The 27,470-nt window shown below is 38.9% G+C and overlaps 1 protein-coding gene across 1 annotated transcript; it reads right to left on the bottom strand.

The window, feature by feature from the left end:
* Positions 1–591: 591 nt before the first annotated feature.
* LOC139740449 (DNA polymerase kappa-like) lies at positions 592–27,470 on the bottom strand. Its single transcript, XM_071651047.1, has 13 exons — positions 27,274–27,470; positions 24,161–24,346; positions 17,597–17,744; positions 17,236–17,347; positions 15,430–15,582; positions 14,108–14,771; positions 13,402–13,526; positions 12,401–12,567; positions 11,343–11,472; positions 4,830–5,001; positions 3,698–4,462; positions 1,853–1,937; positions 592–710 (listed from the first exon to the last, which is right to left on the bottom strand). The coding sequence occupies exons 2-13, from the start codon at positions 24,324–24,326 to the stop codon at positions 608–610; spliced, it is 2,790 nt and encodes a 929-aa protein (XP_071507148.1). The 5' UTR covers positions 24,327–24,346; positions 27,274–27,470; the 3' UTR covers positions 592–607.

The following is a 27,470-nucleotide window of genomic DNA, read 5'->3' as shown; positions in this document are numbered from 1 at the left end:
GCCTAACCTTCAAGGAATGTAAAATCTCCCTACCACCAATCTTCAATCTGAAGACAATGTGAGATTGTCTTTGTTTGGTCTTAATAAAACTCTGGAAACTGTACGAATTACAGACTGAAAATAATATCTACGCATATATAAGTGAACACGGGGAAAGCACTGTTCAATGGACTGGTGGTATGAAGCAGGGCTGGCGCAACCGGAGGGCTCAGCTCCCCCACTGTTTTTTTGCATAATACATAGGAACACATGGAGTCTAACCACTTGGCCCCCACTTTTTTTACCCCAGAAGTGGTGCCAGAAAATGTGGTTAAGCTTTTATTGTTTTGCTTGTTAGTCGATGTCGATTGCTGATTGCCGGAGCCGACTGGAACTTGTACCAAATGGCTTTTTTTCCTCTTTTTTTTTTGCCTGCTGATGACACCTGGAAGTGGTAGAAAAGAACTGCACGTAAGATCTTGTTTTTTGTTTTGTTTTATTTTGCTTTGCTTGTCAGCTGAAGAAACCCACAAGTGGCACCAAAAAGTTGCACTGAAGGCCTTTTTTTGTTTGTTTATCTATTTCTTTTTCCTATTTTTTATTTTTTGCTTGTTAGCTGCCACCACTTTCACTGGTTCTTGGGATGTTGCTGGAAGAAGTGATGCAAGGTTCTGCTGTGGTGGGGCTCAGACTTTCGTTTCTTGTTGGAGGAAGAGGATGTGGGAAGAGTTCTGCAGAGAAAGGTAATAAATAAAATACAACTGTAGGTACAGGAAAAGGCTGCTATTCAACCTGCAGGAGCACAAATAACAAGACAAGGTAAGCCGGCCAGCGATGTGTTGAGTGTTTGTTGTGTAATCACTATGCTGTATTTCAAAAGGACAAAATGTAGAGCTTACAGGGCATTTATCTGAACTGTAGACAAATTGCTAGCATCAATTAAAATACATATGCAGTGTAATAATGACAACGTAAGATGATATACATGAGCTGAATTCTCTCATTTCAGTGTTGTTTCTTTTTGTTGTTGTTGTTGTTGTTCATTAGAAAAGAAAGTGATTATAGGGGAGTACCATGACACAGTAGCCAAGCTAGAAAAATCTGCTTTAAACAGAGTAAACTGCCAGGTCAGTGCAAGGTCATGTAAGGGCAGAAAAGCAAAGACAAATTTGTGCAGGTACATTGTATAACAAGGAAAACTTCTGGTCTCAAATGAAACAGAAGACAAAACTATGATGCACTGTGACAAAACCATGTGTCTTTTAATAACCAGTGCATTACTGTTGGATTTGAACCATTCCTAACATTCTTCTGCATTATCACTGTTACAGTATGTGACTTTTTCCACTGACAAGCCGCACATACATAACTGTACATGTGTGCTCTGTACTATATGAGCTGTGATAGGCTTAGTGGATAACAACATAATGTAAGGCAGGTCCCATCTGTGACCGGACTATTGCTGAATCTATAACATTTGACAACAAGTTTCAAAATAAATCAATTTTAGGTTGGGTTTTTTGTTTTGTTTTGGTGTTTTTTGTTTTTTTTTGCGAGAATACATGTAGCACTTTGTTGCCGCTTTTCCTATTCTTCAGTATTGGGTGGTACTTTGTACATGTTTGTGACTGGGTCATTGCAGACCATGCTCACTCAGTGTACATTTGTGAGTGTGTTCCAAGTTAAGAATAGTAGGAGAGTCCAGATATAACAAGATTAACTAGGCAGATCAAACGACCTCATTATACTGCAGGAAACAACCCCCCATGCAGAAAAACATTCTGTGGCCCTTGTAATGAGATTCCCGTACACTTGTTAGACATGGTGACGCAAAATTTATCCCCCTCTCTCTTGACTTGTTCACAAACAGTACCTTTTTTGAGCAGATTTCTTCTGAGGGCTGGGTCTGCTTGGTTTGTGATGAAAACTAGATGAGGAGCTGGGAGTTGCCGTATGATCTGTGTGAAAAAGTAAAGTAGGAGGTTGCTGTGACATGCATCTACTTGAAACCATATTTCTGATCTTCATCGATCTAAACTGCCAATGTGGACCACACAATCAACCCTTTTCTAAACAAGATTAGCACAAGTCTTTTCTTGTAGGTCTATATGTGTAATTTGCATAGGACCCACCAGGTTTCCATAACTATTGGTTAAGATTTTTGTATGACTCTGCAGCAAAGTGTCTCAGACAGAATTGTGCTTTCAAGTTGTCTGTCTGCCTGTCCTTCTGTGAACAGCGTAACTGTAGATCCATTTGAGGAATCTACATGAAACCTGGCATATGTACCTGACCTGAGCTGAGCGCATCAACTTGTGGGTGCATGCACCAAAGGTCATAGGTCACGGTCAATTTCTAAATTTTACGATTCCCTTGTACGATGTATCTCTGCAATGGTAGAAGGCATTTTCATACATACAATTATTACTATATATTGAAACAACACTTTTCTGACAACAATCTTTATACAGTGCATATATACAGCTTCTCTTCAGAAAAAGATGGGCCTTGGGGTCAATGGTCAAAGGTAAAGTGAAAACGCTAAAATATCTTTTTTCTCCTCCATAGCTCTAAAATGGTTCAAGGTATCTTCATGAAACTTTAGTAGTACATACTATACACATATTGCCTGGTAATGATTCTTTTGGGAAGTTTCGGGTCTGGGGCCAAAGGTCAAGGGTCTATAGTCGGGTTAAAATGCTAGAATAATGCTATCATAGAAATTTCATTGGTTTCTCATGTTTCTCAAGTGGCTTAAGCATCTCCATGAAACTTAGTATTGTACTTACAAGTGTATGCACATGTATTTTCAAAGTTTACATGTATGGGGACATAAAATAAAGTGTCAAAGCATAAAGGTCAAGGGTGAGGTGTCAAAGGTCAATACATAATGCTACCATTTTACTAATTCCCCTATATCTCTAAACTTTTATATACTCAAGCTTTTGGAGATGTAGCACACATTTTATCATCTAAGGCTTCTCTGCTGAAAATGGTCATAAACATGTAGTCATGAGGTAAAAAAATCTACAAAATTGTATCTTAATAGTGCACCACAAGTTCTATTTCTAAACTTTTTAAAATTCCCAAATAACTGCTCTTTGAAATAATTGTACCATCCACATGAAATTTGGTTGAAGGAAAGTACATATAACCACTCAAAACATTTCGGGGTTGTGCCATCAAACTTTCAAACATGTCATTTAAATGTCTTGCCAATTGTGTGACACTAGTCTTACAGTGTCAAGATGTACTGTAGTCCTATAGGGAGAATAATGCAATATAGTGGAAGCATGCCAATAGCAAAAGTAGTACTGCTAGTTCAATATTTTATACTGGAGTTTAAATAGATTCCAGTTGACACCAATGTCTGCTACTTCAGTGGAAAGTGCCTCTACGAAAGACAAATGAATTCCAATAAGTTGTTTTGCTTCATGTGATGACAAATAGCAAGGACAAAGTAAAGCTTACAGAATTGAGTAAAGCTTACAGAAATGAGAATATCACTCCCAAACAATCTGTCACAGCCTTTGTTTAACTGAACAAAAACACATAGGTGAAGATGAAAGCTACATACGTTGGGCATGCTTATAGCACCTGGCTGTTGTAAAAAATATTTATTTTCTTAGAATTTGTCAGCACTCTCTCCACAAACAATTACACCATTGTGCCAAAAATTTGAAGCTCACAATTTGAACATTTAGAGTTGATTTCTAACCTTTTTGCAGTATCTCTTTTATGGCTGAATTGCTCAGGCAGACATCAATGTGATGGTTGAATGCAACCAAGCTTGGGTACTCCTTTGTCATACCACAGATGGGGCAGACAAAAGACTGCATGGGAGTCAAATTTTGGTCAACTTCTGATACAAAGTCTGCAACACGACCAGGATGATGTTCAGATATCTGCTTTGCTGCAACACATTCAGTTTCAATCCCAGTGTCATATGCTTTGCCATTGGTTTCTGCCAAGTGCTCTGAGCTGTCACCATCAATATGGTGCCTTTGTGACTGAGAAACATCTGAAGTCCTTGTAGAGTTTTCATGTTCAGGTGATTTTGAGGTGTGACATTCTCTTGATTCACTCTGGGTGGGAATCTGGCTGGTCAGGAGCTGTTGCTCTTCTGAGGTTTTTCCATCAACTGTGCTACAAGGTGCATGACTCAAAGCATCATCAGAGTCTGAAGAGTCTTGTCTTCTGGAATCTTTCGCACCATTGCTGGAGTCTGAATGTCCTTCTTTTGCCTGAAGTACAAGGCTTGAACATCCACCAATCATTTCATGAGTGGGTAATGCATTATCATCATCATCATCATCATCATTACCATCAACAGCAGTGCTAGTGTTTTTGTCTGAGAGGTCTTTGGTGATAGTGGTCTGAGAGGAATTTTTGAGGTTTTGCTTTTTGCTGAATAGGTCCAAAAGGGTTCCCTGTCTACTCCTGGATTCCTTGCTGGCATCTTGTAGGCTTGACAACCTCACTCCTGTCATGAAGATGACAAGAGAAAAAATTGTTGCCAACTACATTGGATTTGAAGACAAGAGCTGCCATATTGTGTCTCCACATTGCAGATTTGCACTTATTCATGACACAGCAAAGATGAGGATTCCTTTGAAAATTTGGTAACACAACTTTACATTTGGAGGACCATTTAACTTTACCTTGAACAAAACCAGCAGTACACACAAGAAGAATTCAAGTGAAAGTTGACATTGCCCTTCAGTCTACAAAGGGTACAAAATTCATGGTCGATTACAGGCAGAATTCTCATTTGTTGAATTTCTGATGGGTCAGTGATTAATGAAGATTAATGAACAATAAAACTGAGTGTAACAGAGGTGATACATTACCCATCAATCTGAGCCGAAGAGGTTGTGGATGGCAGGCCTTGATCTCTGTCTTTAGCAACTCCTTGGCAACAGGGAAGATCTCTTTGGCTGACCCCACTGGACTCTTCAGGGATGAGGCACGAGTCTTCACCTCAAAATTCACCTTCTTCAGTTTAATGGTTACTGTCTTGCCCTGAGAGGGAAAGAAGGATAGGACATTTGCACCATCACAGAAAGCTTCCTGTTATCAATTTTTCCATAATGTTTTTCAACTATAGATGGTTAATATCAAGCCCTTTAACATGTCTCTGTGAGCAGGTAGCTAAAATTCTGCTCGTCTTCTTGTGAAAAGTACAATGACAAAAATACAACATGAGAGTTCAAGGCTATATACAATAGAAACTCATTAAAAAATCAAACAAACTAGGATCTGTTCAGTTTGTTCAGTTTTACATCATTTCTGCAATTTCCCATAAAAATCAAACATGAGTTAACATTAAAAGAACATGTAGTTGAACAAAAATCTACAGAATGAATTTAGAGTAAGTGTATAGTGATCATTATAATCTTAAAGTACTTGAACAAAGACAATGATATGCTTATTTTGAGTTTAAGAGAGGAAAAAAATGCATGAGTCTGCCATTTTAAGCCCATGCTTGACAGTTGATGGCAGCCTCAGAAAAAAAAGGAAACGCACACACACACACACACACACACACACACACAAATTAAATTTTAAAAAAAAATGGCAGTTGCTGATACAACTCTGTCCAAAACTTGAATGAAATTTGTCTAAAATATGGTCAGAAGAGTGCAGACAAGGAGACATGCAAAACATCATTTTCCATATACATGTAAAGACAGCACAAGGGAGGTCAATACCCTATAAGTTACAGATCCACATCGAATTTGAATAAAATAAATCTTACCACCCAGTACAAAATTTCAATGTCATGAAATGCCATCTTTATGGTGCACACAGGACACAAACCACAACATGACCTTTGACCCTATAAAATGTGGAACACTGGGGGCAGCATCACTAAAACGTGCAATAAGGGGTCTAAGTTTTGGTCTAATGCATCTCCAATACAGTTTTGAAGAAAATTGAATGAGATATGTGCAAGGTAGAGCACATGCAAAAAGTATAACATGGTGGCTGCATTTTACCTTGTAAAAGGTTAAATGTTGTGGGCAGCATTACCAAAACTTATAGGGGTTCAAATCACACTATGATTAACATCTGTAAAATCTAGAATTATCACTGAAGGTGATTAATACCCCCGCCCCTAGTGTTGCTTTATAGTATGTGATGTCATAAGGGCAATGACATTAATACCAAGTTTGTGCATTTGTCGAATTGGAAACAGAATAATTTTAGTTTACTGTACAATTACAGAGTTGACACTGAGTACAGTGGAAACTCGATATAACGAGATGGTCGGGACCGAGTCATTTTCCTCGTTATAGCCGATATCTCGTTATATCAGTAGGCATAAAAGAAGGCATAACATAAAGACATTAATTTGCACATGTGGGACTACCCATCACATTTCATTCAATACTGATAACTTGATATTGTGTGTGGGGAATTACTCACCTTTATGGGTAAAAAGATGTTTTTCGCCAAGGAAATCCAATATCAAGAATGTGTTTCTTATTAATTGTAGATGTTTGAATTTGTAAATTTATATAGCTTGCGATTGTGTCAAGATCGTCTGTGGATTGGTATGTGGTTATCGTATGGGTGTGTGTTGTGTGGAAAGCTTGAATATGGTCTGCACAATGCTGTGTGTGTATGTGACATATTCTGTACCGGTATGTACATTATGACTGCGTGTGTGTGAAGATGGGGAATTCCCTACGTAGAAGGCCAATCACAGCATCAGATTGCCTCACACGTGCTAAACGTCATGATGATGTCATGTATACATATGGCCGTCCCACCACATTTTCTGCATGTATCAGTGTGCGCGCACACACACACTTACACGTACCACATGCAGTGCTAGCTGGAGTGCACTGAAGAAAATGATTATGTGTGTACAAGACAGTTTTTGGCGCATCAAGCTTTACAATCTCGGAAGACGATAGCACGGCTAGGCGAAGTAAAGCTTCACCGAAGGCATTTTGCTTTACCTCGCTATAGCAGGTTTGATTGACTATGTTTTTCTTTGTTTGGAAGTCACAAAATTTATTTCGTTATAGCAGTTATTTCGTTATAGCCGATCTCGCTATAAGAGTAGCATTTTACATAGACTTGTGTGGAAGGAAATTTGGGACCAGGAAAATTTCCTCGTTATAACCGATATCTCGTTATAGCAGTGTTCGTTATACCGAGTTTCCCCTGTATAAAACTTACAGCAAATGGAAACATGCTTTCCCCCAGCATCACTACACTTAAAGACCATCATACACACCAAATTTGACCTTCATAGCTTGAATGGTTTATTTTGATACAGTATTCATCGCATAATCGGGACAGGTTGGGAGTCGCAAACACGGCCCCTTTAAGCGAGGTGCCCGATTTCGCGATGAGTACTCACCACACACTAACGGCATACGACATGTACATGTAGTGCACACACACACACACACACACACATGCATACTGACGTACTGTACATGTACATGAATACACAACACGCTACCCCTCGGCGCGACCCTCCAGCTCTCCCTGCATTCTCGCAATGATGTAGAGTAATCGCAACCGGGTTCGATTCTTCTGTCAAACACGCGTGTACACGTAATCAATGTCTAGCTCATAGTCTAGATTCATAAAACGTTACGTATTCGCACATACATTGAACCCTTCTCATCTTTCACGCTCTCCCTCCCACTCTCTCCCCCATTTCACTGAATACGTAACTGTTCATAGCCCTCATTTCAATCACGTAACTTTTGCCCAGTCACAACTGAGGAAGATTGTGACGTACCCACAGATCACAGTGTACAGCTGTATTGAAAGTTGAAACCAAAGACAGTAGATAACAAGATACGAAGGCGCGCGATAACAATGGATTTTGCCCTCAGAGTGTATGACTGAGATTAAACAACGCACACAGCCTGGGCTGTATGAGCAAGGCATGTTTTTTATTGGATGTGAGTCGAGTAGGAATTGCAAGCGAGCACATGGCTTTGCTTTTGTAGGGGAGAAGAATGTTCGCGAAGGCATGTGCTTTGCGATGGCATGGATACTTATACACGGCGCTTTCGTGGCTATGCATGTACATGTACTGGATGGACGGAGGTCAAAACACACCAATCCGAAGCTTGCTTTGTAAGTTTGTTGTAAACGACAACTGATACGGAATCTTTGAAATATTGTTGTGGTATTTTGGTAGATTTTTTGTGTAAAATATTAACAAAATCAAAGATCGCTTGAAGAAAAATTGTCCTGTTTATCAGAGGTCCCCGCCCGATTATCCAGTGAATATAACGTGCGTTAGAAATGTTTCTGGGAAGCGTATATCATTTAAGCGAGGATCCCGATTATCAGATGCCCGATTATGCGATGAATACTGTACAAAAATGAGTGGTTACCATGGCAACACATTTTCCTTTAACTAACACATTGGTGTCTTGCATAACTACACCTCCCGATCATCATACGTACTAAATTTGAACGTAATTGCTTGAATGATGTGGAAGGTATTAAATCCACAAGGTTTTGGTAAAATTATGGTTACCATGGCAACGCTTTGTCCGACAAACACAAAAATTATGTGTTCCACATCTATGCCTCAAGGCCATAATGCCTACCAAATTTGATTTCAATTGCTTCCAAACTGTGGAAGTTGTTCACTCCACAAGATTTCGAAGAAAACATGCGGTTACCATGGCAACGCTTCGTCAAGTACAAACACAAAGAGTGTCTTGCATAACTACACCTTTAGATCATCATAGATACCAATTTTGAAATTGATTGCTTAAATATTATGGCAGTTATTCAATCCACAAGGTTTTTGGAAAATTATGGTTACCATGGCAACGCATTGTCTGACAAACACAAACTAGAAATGTCGCTGTGGCGACTGATGCCTCCGCCATAATGCGTGATTCTCCAAATAGGTGTATGGTACAATGTCTTCACAATGTGTGATGACTGACAAAATACTGCCTATTGAAATGTCAGGTTTGTCAGAAATATCTTGAATGTTCACATTCCTTGAACTAGGTTTGCTATCACTGTCTAAGAGTGCAGGTACACGCATTTGGGGAAGTGAGGATTTTTACTTGACTTCTGACCGACCCTTTTGTAAGTTTATACATTGAGTAACTTTCAAGGTATGAAGAAAGAGTGTAATCACAGTATAAATAGATTTTTTTTTTTTGCATTTAAACCTGGCCTTTGACCCTTAACCTTTGACCTTTGAGAGAATCTACATTAGGTAATACATGTATATATCAAGTTTTAAAAATGATAATGCAAGCATTGCATACAATACTAGCTAATGAGGGAAATAGTAAAATTTTGAGTTGACCTTCACCTTTGACCCCTGACTATTGACCCATGACCCCTACATTCCCTAGATAATCCCTGCCAGTCAGTACATGCGTATGTACCAAGTTCCATGAAGATACATTGAACCATTTGCAAGGTGAAATTGTGACATTCTCACCTAGCCTTTGACCTTTTGACCTTTGACCTTATGACATGAAACTCTCTGGAGAATCTTTACGCAGTAGTACATGTCTACAAAAATTTTCTTTAAAAATACCTTCGGACATTGCATGGATATGGGTGAAATAGCAACATTTTTAGCATTTGACCTTGACCTTTTGACCTTTGACCTCTTGCCAATGTCACTAAAATCAACTCAACTAATTGCCCCATCATACATCATCCTTGGACCAAATTTGGTGAAAGCTGCTTCATCCAGTTTTGAGTTATCACGTAAACAGTTAAATTTTAGGATTTGACCTCGATCTTTGACCTTTGTCCAATTTCACTCAAAAACTATTCAAATAATTGTCCCATCATACATCATTCTCGGAAAAAGTTTGGTGAAATTTGCTTGATCCAGTCTTGAGTTATCGCGTAAACGTATACAATTTCATGATTTGACCTTGACCTTTGACCTTTGGCCGATTTCACCCAAAATCTAATCAACTAATTGCCCCATCATACTTTATACTTGGACCAAGTCTGGTAAAATTCCAGTCAATATTACTCAAGTTATCGCGTAAACGAATGCGGACGTACGTACGGACGTACGGACGGACGGACAACCCGAAAACATAATGCCTCCGGCACCACTTTGTGGAGGAGGCACAAAAACATGTCTTGCACATCTATACCTCAATATCATCATTTATCTTAAGTTTCATCTAAATCGCTTCAAAACTGTAGGAGGAGTTCGCGATGCAAGATTTTGCAACAGACCGCCCGACCAACATCACGGTGATTCCTATATACCCCCTTCACACTATGTGTGGCGGGGGTATAAAAACTGGAACAAAATCAGTCCAGAAATATGGCTAGTAGAGCCCACACAAGCACACCCTAAAAAATCAACCTTTCTGAGTATAAAGGTGGAACATGCAATCGCTCTACCATAAAATATTATATGCGCCTCGATTTTTTAATGCTACATGCACATACTGAAATTGACTAAAATCTGTCAAGAAACGTTGCCAGTGTCAGACAAATGGGAAGCCATTGCCACAATCGCAGCTGCTTACAACATTGCTAAATCTAAAGTACCCTCTTGTACACATACAGTAGGATATGATCAACTTTGATGAAGTTTCTTTTTGAATCAAGATATTCATATTTATGAATGTAGGATATCCCTGGGAATATGATGATACATAACATTCTTTGAAATGACAAATGCAGGATATGCTTAGGGGTGTGGCTGATCTACATTCCCAACTCATTAAAAAAAAAAGAATCACATTAGGGGGGTTCACACGTACACCAATTAGTGAGATACAAATCTCGAGATTTGCATCGCAATCAGTATCTTGAGTTTTTTGCACGTGTGGACACAAAAAACCTGAAAAGTAGCGCGATCAGCATTGCGATGCTAATCCCAAGAAATCTTGCGCTAATTCCTAAATTACCGCCCTAATTTGCCCATCACTGGTACGTGTGAACAGTCGGGTTTAGAATCTCGAGGTTTTATATCCCATCATGCAATGCGCACATCACAACAGCGAGGCCTCTGCAAAGAGGTCCTTAACCTCTTTGGTGCAAAACAACACCGGCGCGCGAACCACACCACTGACGTGCAAAAAAACAATGGCCAAAGAGAAGCGCAGGCAGTGAAGTGCGCTGTGTGACCCAGTTTGCAGGTTTGGCTGTTCTCTCAATCGACAATTAGTGGGATAATTCTGTACGTGTGAACTGTTGCAAAAAACTCGAGATTCCGAGCACGATCACTATCCCGCTAATTTGGAGCGTGTGAATGGTTGCAAAAAATCTCGAGATATGGAGCGCGATCGTCATCCCCTATTTTGTACGTGTGAATCCGGCTATCGTAGATAATACAGTGTTTGAGCAAAGTCTAAATCAGCTAGTAATCTCACCATGATATGTTTCCTTTTCAGGTCTCTATCCAGTGCCTCACAGAGTTCCCAGCACTTGTTGTAGAGATCACTTGGGACACTGATCTCTCGGAAGGTTCTCTCCGTACTGATACTCTTTCTCTCACCATCACTGAACAAAAGAAATTGATCAAAATCCAATACGTTAATAACCTAACTCACTGCTCAGATAACATGAATTGATTGATTTACTGTGATTATCATACACCCATCACTTTTTTTTTTGACTTACCTCCAGCTCAGAAAAGTGTTTGATCTCTTAGCCAGTGTGATGTCAGGCCATTGCAGATTGTCAGTTTGAGTGCCACTTTCATGACATAATGATGCTGGGGTGACAAGACCTTTTATCTCAAATGTTGGTGAAAATCATTTTTTTTTAATTGCCAGATAATCAGTTAAGTGCTGTCCTTTCCAAATCCTAGCTGTCTTACCCTAAAAATAAAGCTACCATGGCATGTCAAGGAGAGGCAATCCCATTTACTACAGTGCTCTGTCTGCCGTGTTTCTTTGCTCTGTTGATCATTAGTCAATTTTTGAGATATGATGATAAGCTCAAGCGGGTCTGAGGGAGCAGATATTTGCTCCATGAACAATGGCCAACTGTTGATATTCATTATAAATGCAAATTCCTATTTATTTCTGATCAAACAGACATACAAAATAAGAAAGGACTTAGAAGAATACTCTGTCAGCTAAGGAATGTCAATACAAATTCAAGCATCAGGGACTATGCTGTCGTTGTTGCTGAAGAAACTAAAACTCTCTTCTCCATTTCCCTGTCAACAAATAACATACAAATATGTCATGAGTCGTGAGGTATATTTCATGTAAAGCCTAAGCAAAATACAAAAGTCTAAAAATATTTCGTTTTCTCTTCTTCTTTTTTTTCAACAGATTTACTGGGATTGATTATTTGTTACACACTGTCAACTCAAGTGAATTAAATTTGTATCTCTAGTTGGAATAAAAAAAAGCAAGTCAGAAAACAAACAAGCAATTAAGCACAAAAAAACAATAACAACAAAACATATAGACTGTACTTTTCTATATGAGAGGCACCAAGGCCAAGGCTGACTCGCAGAAAATGGTGTGAGGAGATTGACGAGAACAGAAGGTGGAGAAGCGCCCTCTGCTGGTAGAGATCTGTACAGGTCTGGATGCCCAGGGCACTCACCATCCTCTCTGTCACCTTTCCTATTCCAGATATCTGAAGGGAAGTCAGTGAAGGAACCAATTAATTAGAAAAATAATTAGAATAAAAACTTCTCTTTTGGAACCTGTTTGATCATACACTGTTCGCAACTTCAGCTGCAGATAATCAAAAGACTGTAAATACACATATTTATATTAAGATTCTTAAATTGCAACACTCATTTCATAAATTCAAGCTGATATTTCTCTCTGAAACTGGCAGTTTTTTGTACTTTTATTTTCTGATTTTGAGCATCATACAATGGTCATTTCAGCAGCAAAAATTACCCCAGGACTTGATGGGTTAATTAGATAGAATGCAAGATATCACATACTGAGAGTGAGTATTACTGTCTAACTACATCACTGTCTGGGATAACTGAGACACAGGGAACACAACAATGATAGCTACAAATCTAATTACAGAACTTTTCCATAATGCTCTTGATAAAATCTCGAGCACCTTTTGGAAGCAGGGCAAACAATGGTTGTGAAAGTAAAATGGGTATTTGCAAGCTTATAGCACTCTGTGTATGCTGTATGTCACAGCCAGACAGATAAACTACCAATATAAAACATTGGTTGGGTTTCATATGAAACCAATTTCCTTTTCCAACCATTTGAGTTCTCATGGTTTCACCAACTTTTATCAAAACTGCTTTAAAGTTCAACTCCATGTCTTAATCTACTACATGTATATCTAACATTCGTAATGTAAGGAAACAAAATCACGGAAATGTGAGGTGAGAGAATGGTTCGATATAAGAACTTTTTACTGGAAGTCCCTTGTAGTATTAAATCGTAGGAAATACAAGGTCTGGTAGCATTTACGATACAATTCAAAACTTGCCTTTCTGATTGGTAAGTCCTTGATGAAATCCATGACAGCTTCTCGGGTTGGTTGGATTGTATACTGGCCATTAGGTTTGTTCCTGTCTGAACACACCTTGGCTAACATGCAGTTTGGTGCAATGCCTGACATTTGAAAGTATCAAAGGATGGAAAAAGAGAGAGTTGTTAAACTTCATAAGATTTCGGCAGCAGAATACAACTGTACATCTGGCAATATGTATAATGTTAAAAACCATTTGCAAAAAAAAAAAAAAAAAAAAAGAATTCCTGTCAAACAAATGTAGGCAGAGATATTCTGGTGTGAAGAACTACACGTGTACTGACATGATATTCCTTTCAGAAAACCAGATTCAAGCATGATACAAAGAACATCCAAATTGTAGATATCTGTCAAGACGACATCTGGAACATAATTTGCAGGCAGATTTTCTCATTGATCTGCATGATGAACCCACATGCTAGGGGCAAAGAGGGCAAAAGTGAGACGTAGACCACTGCCAGGTTACTGCTACACCTTACATCCACACATGATTAATGTTTGATAGTAATGGACCTTTACCATGATAGTTACCTTTTCTGTACAAATATCTGTGAAGAACAAGTACCGGTTCATCACATCATCAAACTAAAGAATAAGTACTGATAACTTTTGATTTGTGGATACATGTATCATGTAAATCAATGTTTCGAAATAGCTCTTGTACCTGCACTGGCCGTGAGCTGTGTCTTTTGCTCAATCCGGAATCGGATTTCTCTCACAACTTCCTCAGCTGTCAGCCCAAAGGTTTCATATTTCTGCTCTTCAGAGGATTGCTGTCCTTCCTCAGCAGCATCACCTGGTCCTTCTTTGCCTGATGACATCCCTTTATTATCTTTCACACTGACTAGAGATTTATTGGAAGAATGAAAGGCATCCAGAGGAGTTGTCCTTTGTAATTCCTGTTGGCATGATCCATCTCCCACAGTTTCTTCATCAGTCTCTGCCGGCAATGCAGTCATTTCTCCATCATCTGTTTTATTTTGGAATTCATGAATACTGTTGTGATCACCTGTCACTAGGTCTTTACGTAAATCCACACAGTCTTGGTCACAGGAGTCTGGTCGTCGGTAAGGAAATGTCCTCTCCTCAATTCTCATTGTCTGCCGTTGTCCCAAATATTCTGTCAGATCAAAGTAAGCTTCATCAAGGCTCATTGGGGCAAAGTTTGGGTCATACTCTGCCAGAATTTCCCTGACCTCGTAGCTCACAGCCTTATACTTGTCAAAGTGTTGGGGGACAATCACCAGCTCTGGACAAAGCTTTTTCCCAATGAATCCTGGCATTGCAGCTCGTACTCCAAACCGGCGAGCCTTGTAGTTTGAAGTTGACTGAATGTGAAATCAACAATGGCACAAGGAGTACAGCACACTGAGAGTGAAGCACATTGATAGACAATAATCTTGGTATAGGAGTATATGAATTTTACATGTTGTATCTCAAGCTATTCCCAACAAAGCGCAATAACTTTGAGTTATGTATAGCATATGGACAGATGTTGCTACTCAAAATTGAATAAGGTTTGCTTAATTTTGACGGAAGACACATAAACTATCACATGTATTCCTTATTGGACGATGAGGGAGAGAAATGAGAACAACCTGCTCCTGTCCAAATCTACTTCATACAATACCACATCAATCCAGACTGAATTAAAAGGATAGGGGTGGAATGTGAAATATTCCTGACATGGCTTAATCTCAATTAGGCTGGGCTTTTTTTTTTTTTTTTTTTTTTGCTATGCTAAAACCTGAGGGGGCAGCTAGTGAAACACCCACAGTGTACCCCTACGTCCAAATAATCAATAACAACTATGACAAAGAAGGCACAAGATAATTATTCCTTCTTGCAAAGTAAGTGCAGATTTTAACACGTGGGATATTGATGCCAAGATTTCCTTAGTAGAACTAACATTTTCTGAAAATTGGCTTGCCTGTTGAAGGAGGAGCTGCAAACATTACACTACTACTCTGTGTGGGATGAACATACCAACATGTCCATTCCTCCAACGGCCATTGGTTTCTCCTTCAGGCTTGGGTCATCCCTCATCTCCACAGCAGCATAAAACATGTCCATGTCCAAGTGTACAATGGTCCGGGACAGGTCTCGACTCGCCTCAAGCTCCATCACCGACTGGTCTGCCTGTGAGATTGACACAGACATGGCACAGACATGACTAGGTTTGCATATAAGTAAACCATGGTATGGATACATATGTACCTATTTTCACTGAAATGCTCATTTTGTTGATTCAACACATCTTATTGGACCTGACACACAGGTAGACAGGAGGTGGAGTCTCAATAAGCACAATTTTGGTTACCCCAATCTCTACTACATTATGGAATTCACACAGGATTCACAATCATACAAGACACAGCAGGATTCTTCCATGCAAAGGGATGAACATGATATCAACCCTTTACATGCCCAGGTACTTTGATAGCATAACTTGCCAAGCTATTTCATCAGCATTCAGTAACCCCTAAAACTTAACTTAGTTGTAAAGTCTGAAAATCCACTCAATTGTAGCAATGTGCCTCGGTCCAACAGAAAGGCCAAGGCAACACAATAAGGATTAATCTCTATTCATCGACAACTATAGAATGGGTAGCGAGAATCCTGCAATCTCATTGGTCGAGAGCTATGTGTTGATTTTGTTCTGGCCGCACGCTGAGTCACAGTGGTAAACATGTTGTCGCGCACTTGTAACAAAGGTTCGCACACTCAGTACGAGACGCCTATTGGCTAAAAAATCATGCATCCAGTAAAATACTGGATGCATGGTTTTGAAAAAAATCATGCATCCAGTATTTACTGATTATCCGGCTCTCGTCTATGGCAAACCAAAAGGAAATGCATCAAGTAAATTTGTCATCAGGTAACATGATAGAAAAATTGATTTTTGGCAAGAAAATTACCCATTCTATAACACAGATGACGCACATGTCTTTTCGTGCGTCAGGTGGAATATAGTGTGCACGCGGTAACTATGGAATTTAGCCTAAATCCACTTAGCTTCGCCTCGTGGGTTAAGCATTCCATAGTTATCTTATGCACACAATTCCGACTGACACACTCAAACCTGTGCGTATATCAGTTCCTAGATTCTGTGCCAATTGGCAAACACAGCACTCTAGCATGAACGCCAATTGGCGAATTAAGCGAAATAAAGGGGAATGAAACCCAAATATATATATGTGGGTTGAGTAAATGCAGAAATATTGGTAAAACATATCAGTAAGTTTTGTAAAGTTTTGGTACTGCCATTGCTAAATAAGATGACTACAAAAATGTGAAATAAATGTCACAGGACAATGATATAAAGAAATCTTTTAATTCCCTTTTAGGGCATGTATCATACTGGGCATCAGACATAAAACATGATATTTTCGCAGCATGAAATTTTCGCGAATTGGAGGCGACGGCCTTTATTGCGTCATGAAATTTTCATGAGTTGCCTCTAACATCTAATGCATAAAGTGTAGACAAGAACTTTCACATGCATCTTAATTTTGCGAACCTTGGCTCTGGCGAAATTCAGGCCATTAAAACGCATGTGAACATTCCTCGTTACAGTATAGGTACACAATTACAGGAAAATATATTATATGTCTATGAAGTACCTGTGAACCACTGCATTTGACTAAAATGCTTCACAATAGAACCCTTAGGTGATGATAGTAGCTTAACCCATTGAAGATGAGTCCAAAGAATACTTGGGCAGGTGTCTATGGGAAATGCGTGTTACCGCAAAATCAGTCTGTCGTCAACGGGTTAATTGGTCTTACATACCTGTCGAAGTGCTGCTTTCTTCTCTGCATCAGTCAAGGTAGCAAGTTTGGCCATCATCCTGGCAACCCTCTCACTATTCTGCTGGTCTCGCTTCTTCTGATTCTCATAGAACCTGTTACAACATATTACACATTGATGACAATGTTGCTGTTAGCATTTTCAATTTCTGCACACAGAGAGTAGAAAGCCAACACTGAACAATCGGCATTCACACATCATTCAGTCACATCTGGACACATCATTTGGTGTTTCTCGATGACTAACATCAGATATTTCCATTACCAAGCCACGGCTTCAAAACTTGTTTAAGTGAAGAGAAAATTTCCCTCAATGACAGGAATGATGAATGACGAGGTCTTACTTTGATCCCTTTGATGCCTCCATAATGATTTTGTTGATCTTCTCCTTGTCTAGGCCCTCCATTCCAGCTTTGTGAGTATTGAGTTCCATGCTTGGTAATCTGTCCTCTGGGGGCTTGGACATTCCCCCATCTGCTCCTTGAGCACAGCCTGCACGCGATTCAGAAAAACAAATATTGAATAAAAAATCTGCCTTAGAAGGGCAGGTAAAAACTCATAAAACATGTAGAACTTGTACTACGGGTGAAAAAGACAGAAATTAGATGGTGATAAAAACGATGGTAACTGATGATAACAATGATTTGTCATCGGTATACAGTGCACTCCCGTTACAACGAACACGGTTATAACGAAATTTCGTCATAACGAAGTACAACTTCTGGTTCCAAAATTATTGCCATTAGGCCTATAGTCTATGGGACAAAATTCGCTTATAACGAACACAGTTATGGCGGAATTTTCATTTCTTTTCCGAGCGCCACTGACAAAGAAAGACAAAAGAAATGTGCTCCATTATGACGAAATGCGGATCGCTTTCAAAAATACATAGCGGATGAAGCATTTATAGAGCATCTCTGCATGGGCAAACGCTTCACAGCACTGTTCACTCCGTGTGTCAGGCATAGTTTCTGAGGGGAACTTCCATTATTGTAATACAATAATCTAAGATTAAATAAGGTTCATTTTATTGTTCCAAAAGTTCTTTGTTACAAAACACACAGATTCTGATACACTTGAATGTCTGTTAGCTGAAATAGGGTTTGTTATTACGAACATTTTACCGTTATTCCAAACGTTCATTAATCCAACAATGAAATATAGTTCTTATTATGACGTTAGGGTTAGGGTTAGGGTTATGGTCAGTCTGAAATGATAAGAATTCCAAACGTTTGTTAATCGGAACATGAAAAAAAAAGTTTCATTAATCCAAAAGTGAACTAGAAATGTGGTATGCCTCCGCCATAATGTATGATTCTCCTAATAGGTCCATAGTATGCCGTGACAATGTGTGATAACAGTTTCATCTAACTGGCAAAATACTAAAATGACAAGTTATAAGTGTTAACTTACCTTGAAATAGGTTTATTTTGGATGACTGGCCACATTTTCTAAGAGAGCACATATTTGGGGATTTGAGGACTTATGACCCTTTTATAAATCTATGCATTGAGTAATTTTCAAGGTATCTGTTCGATAGAGAAAAAGTGTAATATCTGTATTAAATAGTAAATTGTTAGCATTTTAACCTGACCTTTGACGCTATGACCTTAGAATTCCCAAGAGAATCACTGTCAGGCAGAACATGCATAAATATTGGTTCCATGATGATACCTTGAGCCACTTCCAAGACAGAGAGGATGAAGTGAAATTAAGCACTTTCACTTGACTTTTCACCTTTTGACCTTTGACCTTTTTGGCCAAAAACTTCTCAGAGAATCTCTATTAGGTAATACAGTACTCTCTGCATTTAATCAGGTATGCTCGAGCAGAACGTTTCCTACCCAATTAAGCGGAGTACCCGATCAACAGAAGAACACGTCTGATTCACATTTGACACATACAATGTGTATACATGCATTGTATATTGCACCAAACACCTACACTGTACGCTCAACACGCATGCTTGCATGGCACATTATAGGCCCCTACATACCTTACACTTGCTCAGTCAAGAGCACTAATTTACACTCTTTTTTATGGACTAATATGTCTTCAGAAAACTTTGTCGTTTGACTATAGACTCCTCACTAACATGCAGGCGTTTTCTGAAATGAACACGTCTCTTTACGTGCACTATTGTCACTTAGAATGTCGGGTTACTTTTTGAGAAGTGACTTGGGAAAAGCAAAATTATGGAAATGGTGCACGGCCTGATTTTCGTTGCAAATTTCTTGTATTGTGAATGTTGTTGCGGAGCAAGGAAGGACCATAAGTGTGTTCAAGTCCTGTCTGTCTATGCAAGTGTGAGTACCAGCTACATGTGTAGTGTTCATTTACGTGTGGCAAGTCGGTACTGGTACATGTGTTTTAATGTTTAATAACTCCCCAAATGATTGGTCTTTTTTTGCAAATTAGGCAAAGAATGTGATTAGCCATGGAAAGTTTGACATTCATGTTTTTAAAGTGTTTATATCTGAGATAAAATGTGGGTAGAAATTCGATTCTAAAGAAGAAAATTATTTACCCATTTAAGCGGAGAGGGAACCCGATTATCAGGTAATTTTAAGGTGCATTGGAACTAATTTTGACAATACTGCCCAATTAAACGGCGTACCCGTTTAAGCGATACCTGATTACACGGAGAGTACTGTAAATGTATTCACTAAGTTTCAAGAAAAATCCTGCAGGCATTGCATATGATGTAAAAAGTGAAATGTAACGAGCTGACCTCGACCTTTGACCCCTGATCCATGACCTCATGACCCCAAAGTTTCCTAAATAATCACTGCCAGTCGGTACATGCATATATACTACGTTCCATGAAGATACCTTGAACCATTTCTGAGATATGGAGAAAAAAGTGAAATTTTAACATTTTCACTTGACCTTTGACCTTTGAACTTTGACCTCATGACCCAAAACGCTCACCAGAGAATCTTTATTGGGTAATACATGTATATACTAAGTTTTATTAAAATACCTTTAGGCATTGCATAGATATGGGGGAAATAGTGAATTTTGAGCATTTGACCTTTGACCTTGACCATCTGTGCCTAAAAGTTCATAGGCACAACTTCGCCCCCTCATACATACACCTGCCAAGTTTCATTGGGATACCTCACAGTTGTTTAGTTATGCTGTCCACAAAATTGATTACAGACGGACGGACGGAAGGACGGACAACCCAACAAGGCAAGTGACAAATTGTGTCCCGCCCATTCACGTACAAGAAATTAATATTTTTCTAACTCTCAGAAGTTCATTGACCTGCCTATGACCTTTGACCTTGTGGCAACCTTCAACTCCCCAAAGGACATTTACCATCCACGTTTGGTCACAAACGGACAAAGGGATCAAAAGTAATGAGCCATAATCGAAACGCGCCATAAAAACTTAACATTGGGCCCTACAAATTTGTTGACCCCTTTCTGTGACCTTTGACCTTGTGATGACCTTTAATTCCCCAAGGGGCATCTACCGTCCAAGTTTCCTACGGCTATAGGGATCAAAAGTTCTAAGCCACAATCGAAACGCGCCCTAAAAACTTAACATTGGGCCCTAAAAGTTCATTGACCCCTGTCTGTGACCTTTGATCTTGTGATGACCTTCACCTCCCCAAGGGGCATCTACCATCCAAGTTTGGTCACAAACGGACAAAGGGATCAAAAGTTATGAGCCATAATCAAAATGCGCCATAAAAACTTAACATTGGGCCCTAAAAGTTCATTGACCCCTGCCTGTGACCTTTGACCTTGTGGTGACCATCAACTCCCCAAGGTACATCTACCATCCAAGTTTGGTCACAAACACTTACGGATCAAAAGTTATGGCCCATAATCGAAACGCGCCCTAAAAACTCAACATTGGGCCCTAAAGTTCATTGACCTCTGCCTGTGACCTTTGACCTTGAGGTGCCCTTCATGTTTGGTAAAATTTGTATAACCACTCTTCCCTCCAAGTTTGATTGAAATTGAAATCCTCAGTAGAGATTTATTCAAGTTTTTGTAGCGTTACGGACAGACGACGGACGGACGGACGGACCGACGACGGACGGACGGACGGACTACAAGACGGACAGACGCCGCAGGCGATCCCTTAGTCTCCCCACACCTCCGGTGGACTCGACAAAAACATAATGCCTCCGGCAACACTTCGTGGCGGAGGCATAAAAAGGTGAATCCACTAACAAGACTTTGGGATTACAACCCTTACAATCGCCTTAAGAAAACCGAACCTCCGAAATAACAAACTTTTCTCTCCTTTTTTTTTTTTTTATTAACAAACCCCACTTCAGAATAACAAAACTTTTTTTCATTTTTAGATTAAGAAAACCTTCGGAACAACGAACCTTCGGAATAGTGAACCTTTCTTATTTTTTCTGATTTACAAACCCTTGGAATGATGAACCTCATTTCATTTTCTGACCAATGAACCTTCGGAAAACGAACAATATATTTCTATCTAAATCATGAACTTTCGGAATAACATATCTTTGGAAGAGCAAAACTTCAGATGAACAAACCTTCGGGATCTCGGGAATGGCGATACTTCGGAATAAGGAGCCTTTGGAGTAACAAACTTTAGTAAGAAAAAAATCTTTAGAGTAGCAAACTGTAACCGAATCCTAAACCATCATTTTCTACTACATGTGTGACAGTACAAACAACTTTATGCTCTCTTTTAAATGTAAAACCTAAACGAAATTTAAAAGGTACCATCCCATTTGACACAGCTTTCTAGTATATGATGAGTATTCAACACGCAGAACATACAATGCGTATTTCCCTTGTTTTCGTTATATATTGTATTTGTTCGGTTATAACGAAAGAAAACTGCCAGTCCCGAGCATTTCGTTACAACGGGGGTGCACTGTACAAATAATGCAAAGTACACAAGGTGTAAAGTAAACACAGTAAAGAAACACACAAGGCGAAGTGGAGTGCGTTTTGCACTGTTCAAAAATTATGAAGAGCGGATTATTTTACTAATGCCTGACCAAGTTTTAGAATTAGTGACATGATTAAAATTCCACAGTAGCTATTTTGGCAAGATTCACAGGCTAGCACCTGCTGGCATGCGTAGACATCAATACCGGTAACAACATGGGATAACACAACTGATGATTTTCTCTTATAGTTACTGTAAATTATTGGAGATTAATTACCAAAAAGTCCAGAGAAAAAAAACATGTAATGCATGAAACAAAGCATTTTCCGACCTATAAATACGTAAAATCAAGTTTTGAGTTCTCACGCTACATCTACATACGTATAAACTTGAATATATGCTTAAATGTAAACAGACTATCCCTATGAGTGTGGTATCAAATTAATGGACTTTTCCCTGGTATCCCTTGCACGCAATAACTAGAAATGTCGCTAAGGCGACTGGTATGCCTCCGCCATAATGCACGATTCTCCTAATAGGTCTATAGTACATGTAGACAATGTGTGATTACATTTTCACAAAATTGGCAAAATATTAAAATGACAAGTTTTTCACAAATGTGTTGAATTTTCACCTTCCTTGACCTAGGTTTAATTGGATGAATAGGAGAGCATGTACTTGGGGATTTAAGGACTTTACCTTGACTTTGACCCATTCATAAGTTTATGCAATGGATAATTTTGAAGGTATGGAGGAAAAGTGCAATTTCTATAATGAAAAGTTCATTGTTACCATTTTCATCTGGCCTTTGACCCTAAAATTCATAGGATAATCACTGTCAGGCACAACATGCATAAATATGTAGTAAGTTTCAAGATAACTTGAGCCACTTCTGAGATATGGAGGAAAAAGTTAGTTTAGCACTTTCCCTTGATCTTTAACCTTTTGACCTTTGAGGCAAAAAAAAAAAAAGAGAAGAAAAAAGAAAGCTTCCAGAGAATCTCTATAAGGTTATACACGAATACACCAAGTGTAAAAAAAAAAGATAATCCTGCTGGCATTGCATAAATATGAGGGAAATAGTAAAATTTTGAAGTGTTGCCCTTGACCTTTGACCCCTGACCTTTGACCAATGAACCCTATATTCTCTAGATATTCACTGCCAGTCAGTACATGTATAATATATACTATGTTCCATGAAGATACCTTGAACAATTTCCAAGATACAGAGAAAAAAGTTTTGATATTTTTACTTGACCTTTTGACCTTTGACCTCATGACCCCACTCTTTCACTAAAGAATCTTAATTGGGCAATACATGCATACACTAAATTTCAAGAAAATATCTTCAGGCATTGCACAGATATGGTGGAAATAGTGAAATTTTATGTATTTGACCTTGACCTTTTGACCTTTGACCTTGAGCATGTGCACCCAAAAGTTGATAGGCACAACTTCACCCCCTAATACACATACATGCCAAGTTTCATTAGGATACCTCGAAAGGTTTTTTAGTTACGCTGTCCACAAATTCATTACGGACGGAAGGACGGACGGACGGACGGACAACCCGAAAACATAATGCCTCCGGCACCACTTCGCGGCGGAGGCATTAAAAAACAATGGTCCTTTCTGCTGGAGAAAGTATGAGGTCAGAAGTCTCTTCATGGTAGGAGTGTAATGCTGGCTCAAAGATGCCCTTGTGACCTTTTAACCTATGTACAACTGTACTTGGGGAAGCAGCTTATTTTTCTGCTTTTCCTAAAAGTACTGAACACACGACAAAATGTGGTATACTCTTTGCAATATAAGTTCAGGCAGTTCTAAGTTTTGAGCGATCTTCAAATGTTGAGGACAAAAAGTTCAGACCACCCGGCCATCCGCCATCCAAGCGATTCCTATATACCCCTATACCGTACACACTATGTGTGGGTAGGAGTATAAAAAGTTGTACGGACCCCAAATTCACACTATTCCCCTTTCTTTTCACGCTAGAATCACTGACAGTGTAATCTCACCTTGCAATGGCATTTGTGCCATCAAAGCATCAGACCTTGTTGGCATTGACAAGCCAGGAGGAAAAGACACAGGGTGCATCCAGTCTTCATCCTCTTCATCTTCACCCTCATCTCCCCTTTCAGCCATCGTGGCTGCCAGTATGCTGCCGACTTCTCCTGCCTCCATACTTTCACCGTACAATGTATCTATGACAACAATTATTTTAATAGACAATGCAATTTAGTTTCATCAAAGTCAATCGATCAAAGATCTACTGTATTATCACATTCTCACAGTGGTAAATGCAAAGGTTTGCATTTAGTGGTGATATTTTGGCATGAAAAATGCTAAGAAATGGAATTATTATAATCTGAATACATAATAGATGTAGCGATAATCAAAAATAAATCACCAGGTAAAATTTGGCTCTTCAAATATTCCTTTACTACCCAAATTGATGACCTTTGTTGAATCGATATGCCAGGAAATCGCTACACTTTGACTGCTAGCCTGACCAAACACTGTGTGAAGCACGTGCAATTTGCCTATAAAGATGGCAACACTTGTGTACAGTGACAGGGCTGTGTATAAATTCGACTGCGTGAAATAAGTGATTTGGAACTTATGTCCATGTGCTAGCTGATCCATCACCCCAGGACACTCTGTTTGACACCTGTTGTATTGCGGAAAGAGGATGAATGAAGAAAAACATCTTAAGATCATGGGAACAGTCTGGATATGTTCAAGTTTACAGTGAGGAACATGTAAATGTATGATGCAGTCTATTGGTATAACACTATAAATGCCAGCCTACAGCCAGATAGCTGGTAGGTGAAATAGGCACTTTTAGAGGTGTCTGAATTTATGTTGCTTCTCAACAACTCAAATTGTCGGCTACAGTATTTATTCAGAGTGCTTCCATACACATGGTAGACAGTGGAGTGCTCGCCCAGAGGTTAATCTAATTAGGTGATATGCAGAACATGCATATCACCTATGCATATCACCTATTGTATTCGTATCAGGTCTTTATCTATTCATTTTTATTTTTATTTATTACTGTATAAATTTCGAACTTGTTTTTCTCAGAAACCACCTACATGTTGTACCCAGTCCCAATGAAATTTTCACAGTAGTTCTGTCTCACATACTTTTACAAAGTCCCCTATTTTGAACTTGATCAGTCAATCGTGATGTCATCTAGATGCCAATTTGTATTTTGACCATAAAAAACTGTTATCAACGATTTCTTCGATACTAAGCATCACAAATCAATGAAACTTGGCATGGTACACATAATCGTCATGTCATTATCTATCAGATGATGCCATGTGACTTGGTGTGCACGTCATGACGTGCACACATGCGGGCATCAAAATTTCAAAATGCTCAAAATCCACTTTTGATATGTTTTGAGTGAGTTTCAGACCATTTTGAGCATTTCAAAAAAAAAAATCTGCGTGTACGCGTCCGCGCGCACAGCACAGAAGCTAAAAATGTCGTTTTTTCAACTGTTTTGGATTCCGGAGTTCATAATGTTATATTTCCATAAATTTGCAATAATTGTCATGGAACAACAAGACCGTACACGCATGTCAAACACTAAAATCCGCGCATGCGTCTATGGCCACAAGCTGTCAAAATATGCTTAAATGAAGCCTACTTTCAATCGGCTACACAATGTATAGCTCCTTAGGATGTGGGGTGACCCCCATTTTTTGTTACATAATATGAAAGCATATGAGTCGTAGATATGATTTCATATGTCAGAATGGCTGATGAAACATTGTTACATCATACTGGTGTTTGAATGTAAAAATCAGAATTTTCATGTGTGACATCACAAATTTTGTATTCATTCATGAGTATCTTACTTTAAATGCTTGGTCGCTTTTCTCCCAAATTTCAGTATGTTATAGCTGATACAGTTTTTCTTTCGGAATTGTAACATCCATTTTTCAATTTGATGATGTCATCATGGTGAAAAAGTTTGATTAAAGGAGACATTGCAAAATTTACTTCATTTACGTGTAACGTCTATGGGATGAGATTTTTTCTGAAATCTTGATTGTACATTGCAACGTTCTTCGAGCAATAACTTGGTCATTTTGACTCAGTTTTCTTCCAACTTTTGAGATGTTGTAGCTGAAACTCTAAGCTATCGGAAGTGTGAACTTCATTTTTTAATCAGACATCAGGATCATGGTGTCAAGTTTGATTGAAAATTGGACTTTTGAAGTACTGTAGGTTGATTTTCACTCACGTGTAAAGTCTATGGGGAATACTTTGGTCTAGCTGCGGGTGAGCATCTGCCTCCCATTGTTATGGCCCCTAGTTCGAGTCCTTGTGGGGTAATTTTTTGCCTCTCTTTGCCTGTTATATGTCTATATATATTTTACCTCCCTTCAACATAAAAAAAGACTTTTTAAATCATGTTATTGATCATTTGTCATTAATTCACTTTTGAGTAAGTATACAAATATATTTAATTCAGTTATATCTATTTCATATAGTATGACTCCATCTTGGCTATGCAAATGAAGGTCAAAGTTCAGATATCCCTTTGTTTTGTATCTCAGGAACCAATCATCCAATTGAGCTCAAATCTTTTATGCGTATTGAATGTGATCAGACATTCATTTCATAAAATAACACCAATTTAATTTACACCAACTTACTAGGATGCCATCTTCGACGTGTAAATAATGTTTTTGTGTGTAATTCACTATTTCACTAAACACGTGACCTGTTACATCAACACAGTTTGCAAGCAATTAATTACGGATATCCATCTCTGCATTCATTATCACCTCTTGGGCTCAAACGTTAGAAGTTCTATCTCATTTGTGTCACGTCACGAATCAAATCTAGTTTACAGCTGGTTTAGGATGATTTTAATGTAATGTCAATGATGTCATACAACATACAAATGCCTAAAAATGTCAAGTGGTAATCGAAAGACAAAGAACACAGACTAGATTCATTATTGTATTGTCATGACAACTGCCATCCCAGCAAGAGTTGCTATCATATCAACTTTTATGAAACGGGGTCCAGGTTCGGTCCCCTAATATTAACCACACGAACACACGAAAATTACACAGCAACTTACAGCAGAAATTGTTGGACTTACACAAAAATGACTTGGTGGGACACCTCCGTTCTCAACTCAACTCGACTTGGTGAAAATGAACTCTGCTCGATTTTGTCAGATGCAATTATCCAGGGAAAACAGTAATCGCTCTCCGCTATTACCTCCTTTGGCCCCTCCTTCAATATATTGCTATATTTCATTGAAATATTGATATCACAATGTCATGATTGCGCTTA

Source organism: Diadema antillarum, unplaced genomic scaffold (genome assembly GCF_040938485.1).
Source record: "Diadema antillarum isolate AM-2024a unplaced genomic scaffold, OU_Dant_1.0 seq00000854_RagTag, whole genome shotgun sequence".
NCBI classification, from domain to species: Eukaryota; Metazoa; Echinodermata; class Echinoidea; order Diadematoida; family Diadematidae; genus Diadema; species Diadema antillarum.
Note: the sequence above shows the minus strand (reverse complement) of the source record. Positions and strands in the feature narration are given on the sequence as shown.

What these genes read in the sequence shown, in the direction of transcription:
- LOC139740449 (XM_071651047.1), bottom strand. Translation starts at nt 24,326, where the DNA reads ATGGAGGCAGGAGAAGTCGGCAGCATACTGGCAGCCACGATGGCTGAA. An exon ending in AGAAAGCAGCACTTCGACAG is followed by an intron (nt 15,583 to 17,235) that starts GTATGTAAGACC and finishes TCAATCTCACAG; the next exon opens with GCAGACCAGTCGGTGATGGA. An exon ending in TGAAAAGGAAACATATCATG is followed by an intron (nt 5,002 to 11,342) that starts GTGAGATTACTA and finishes TTTCCCTCTCAG; the next exon opens with GGCAAGACAGTAACCATTAA.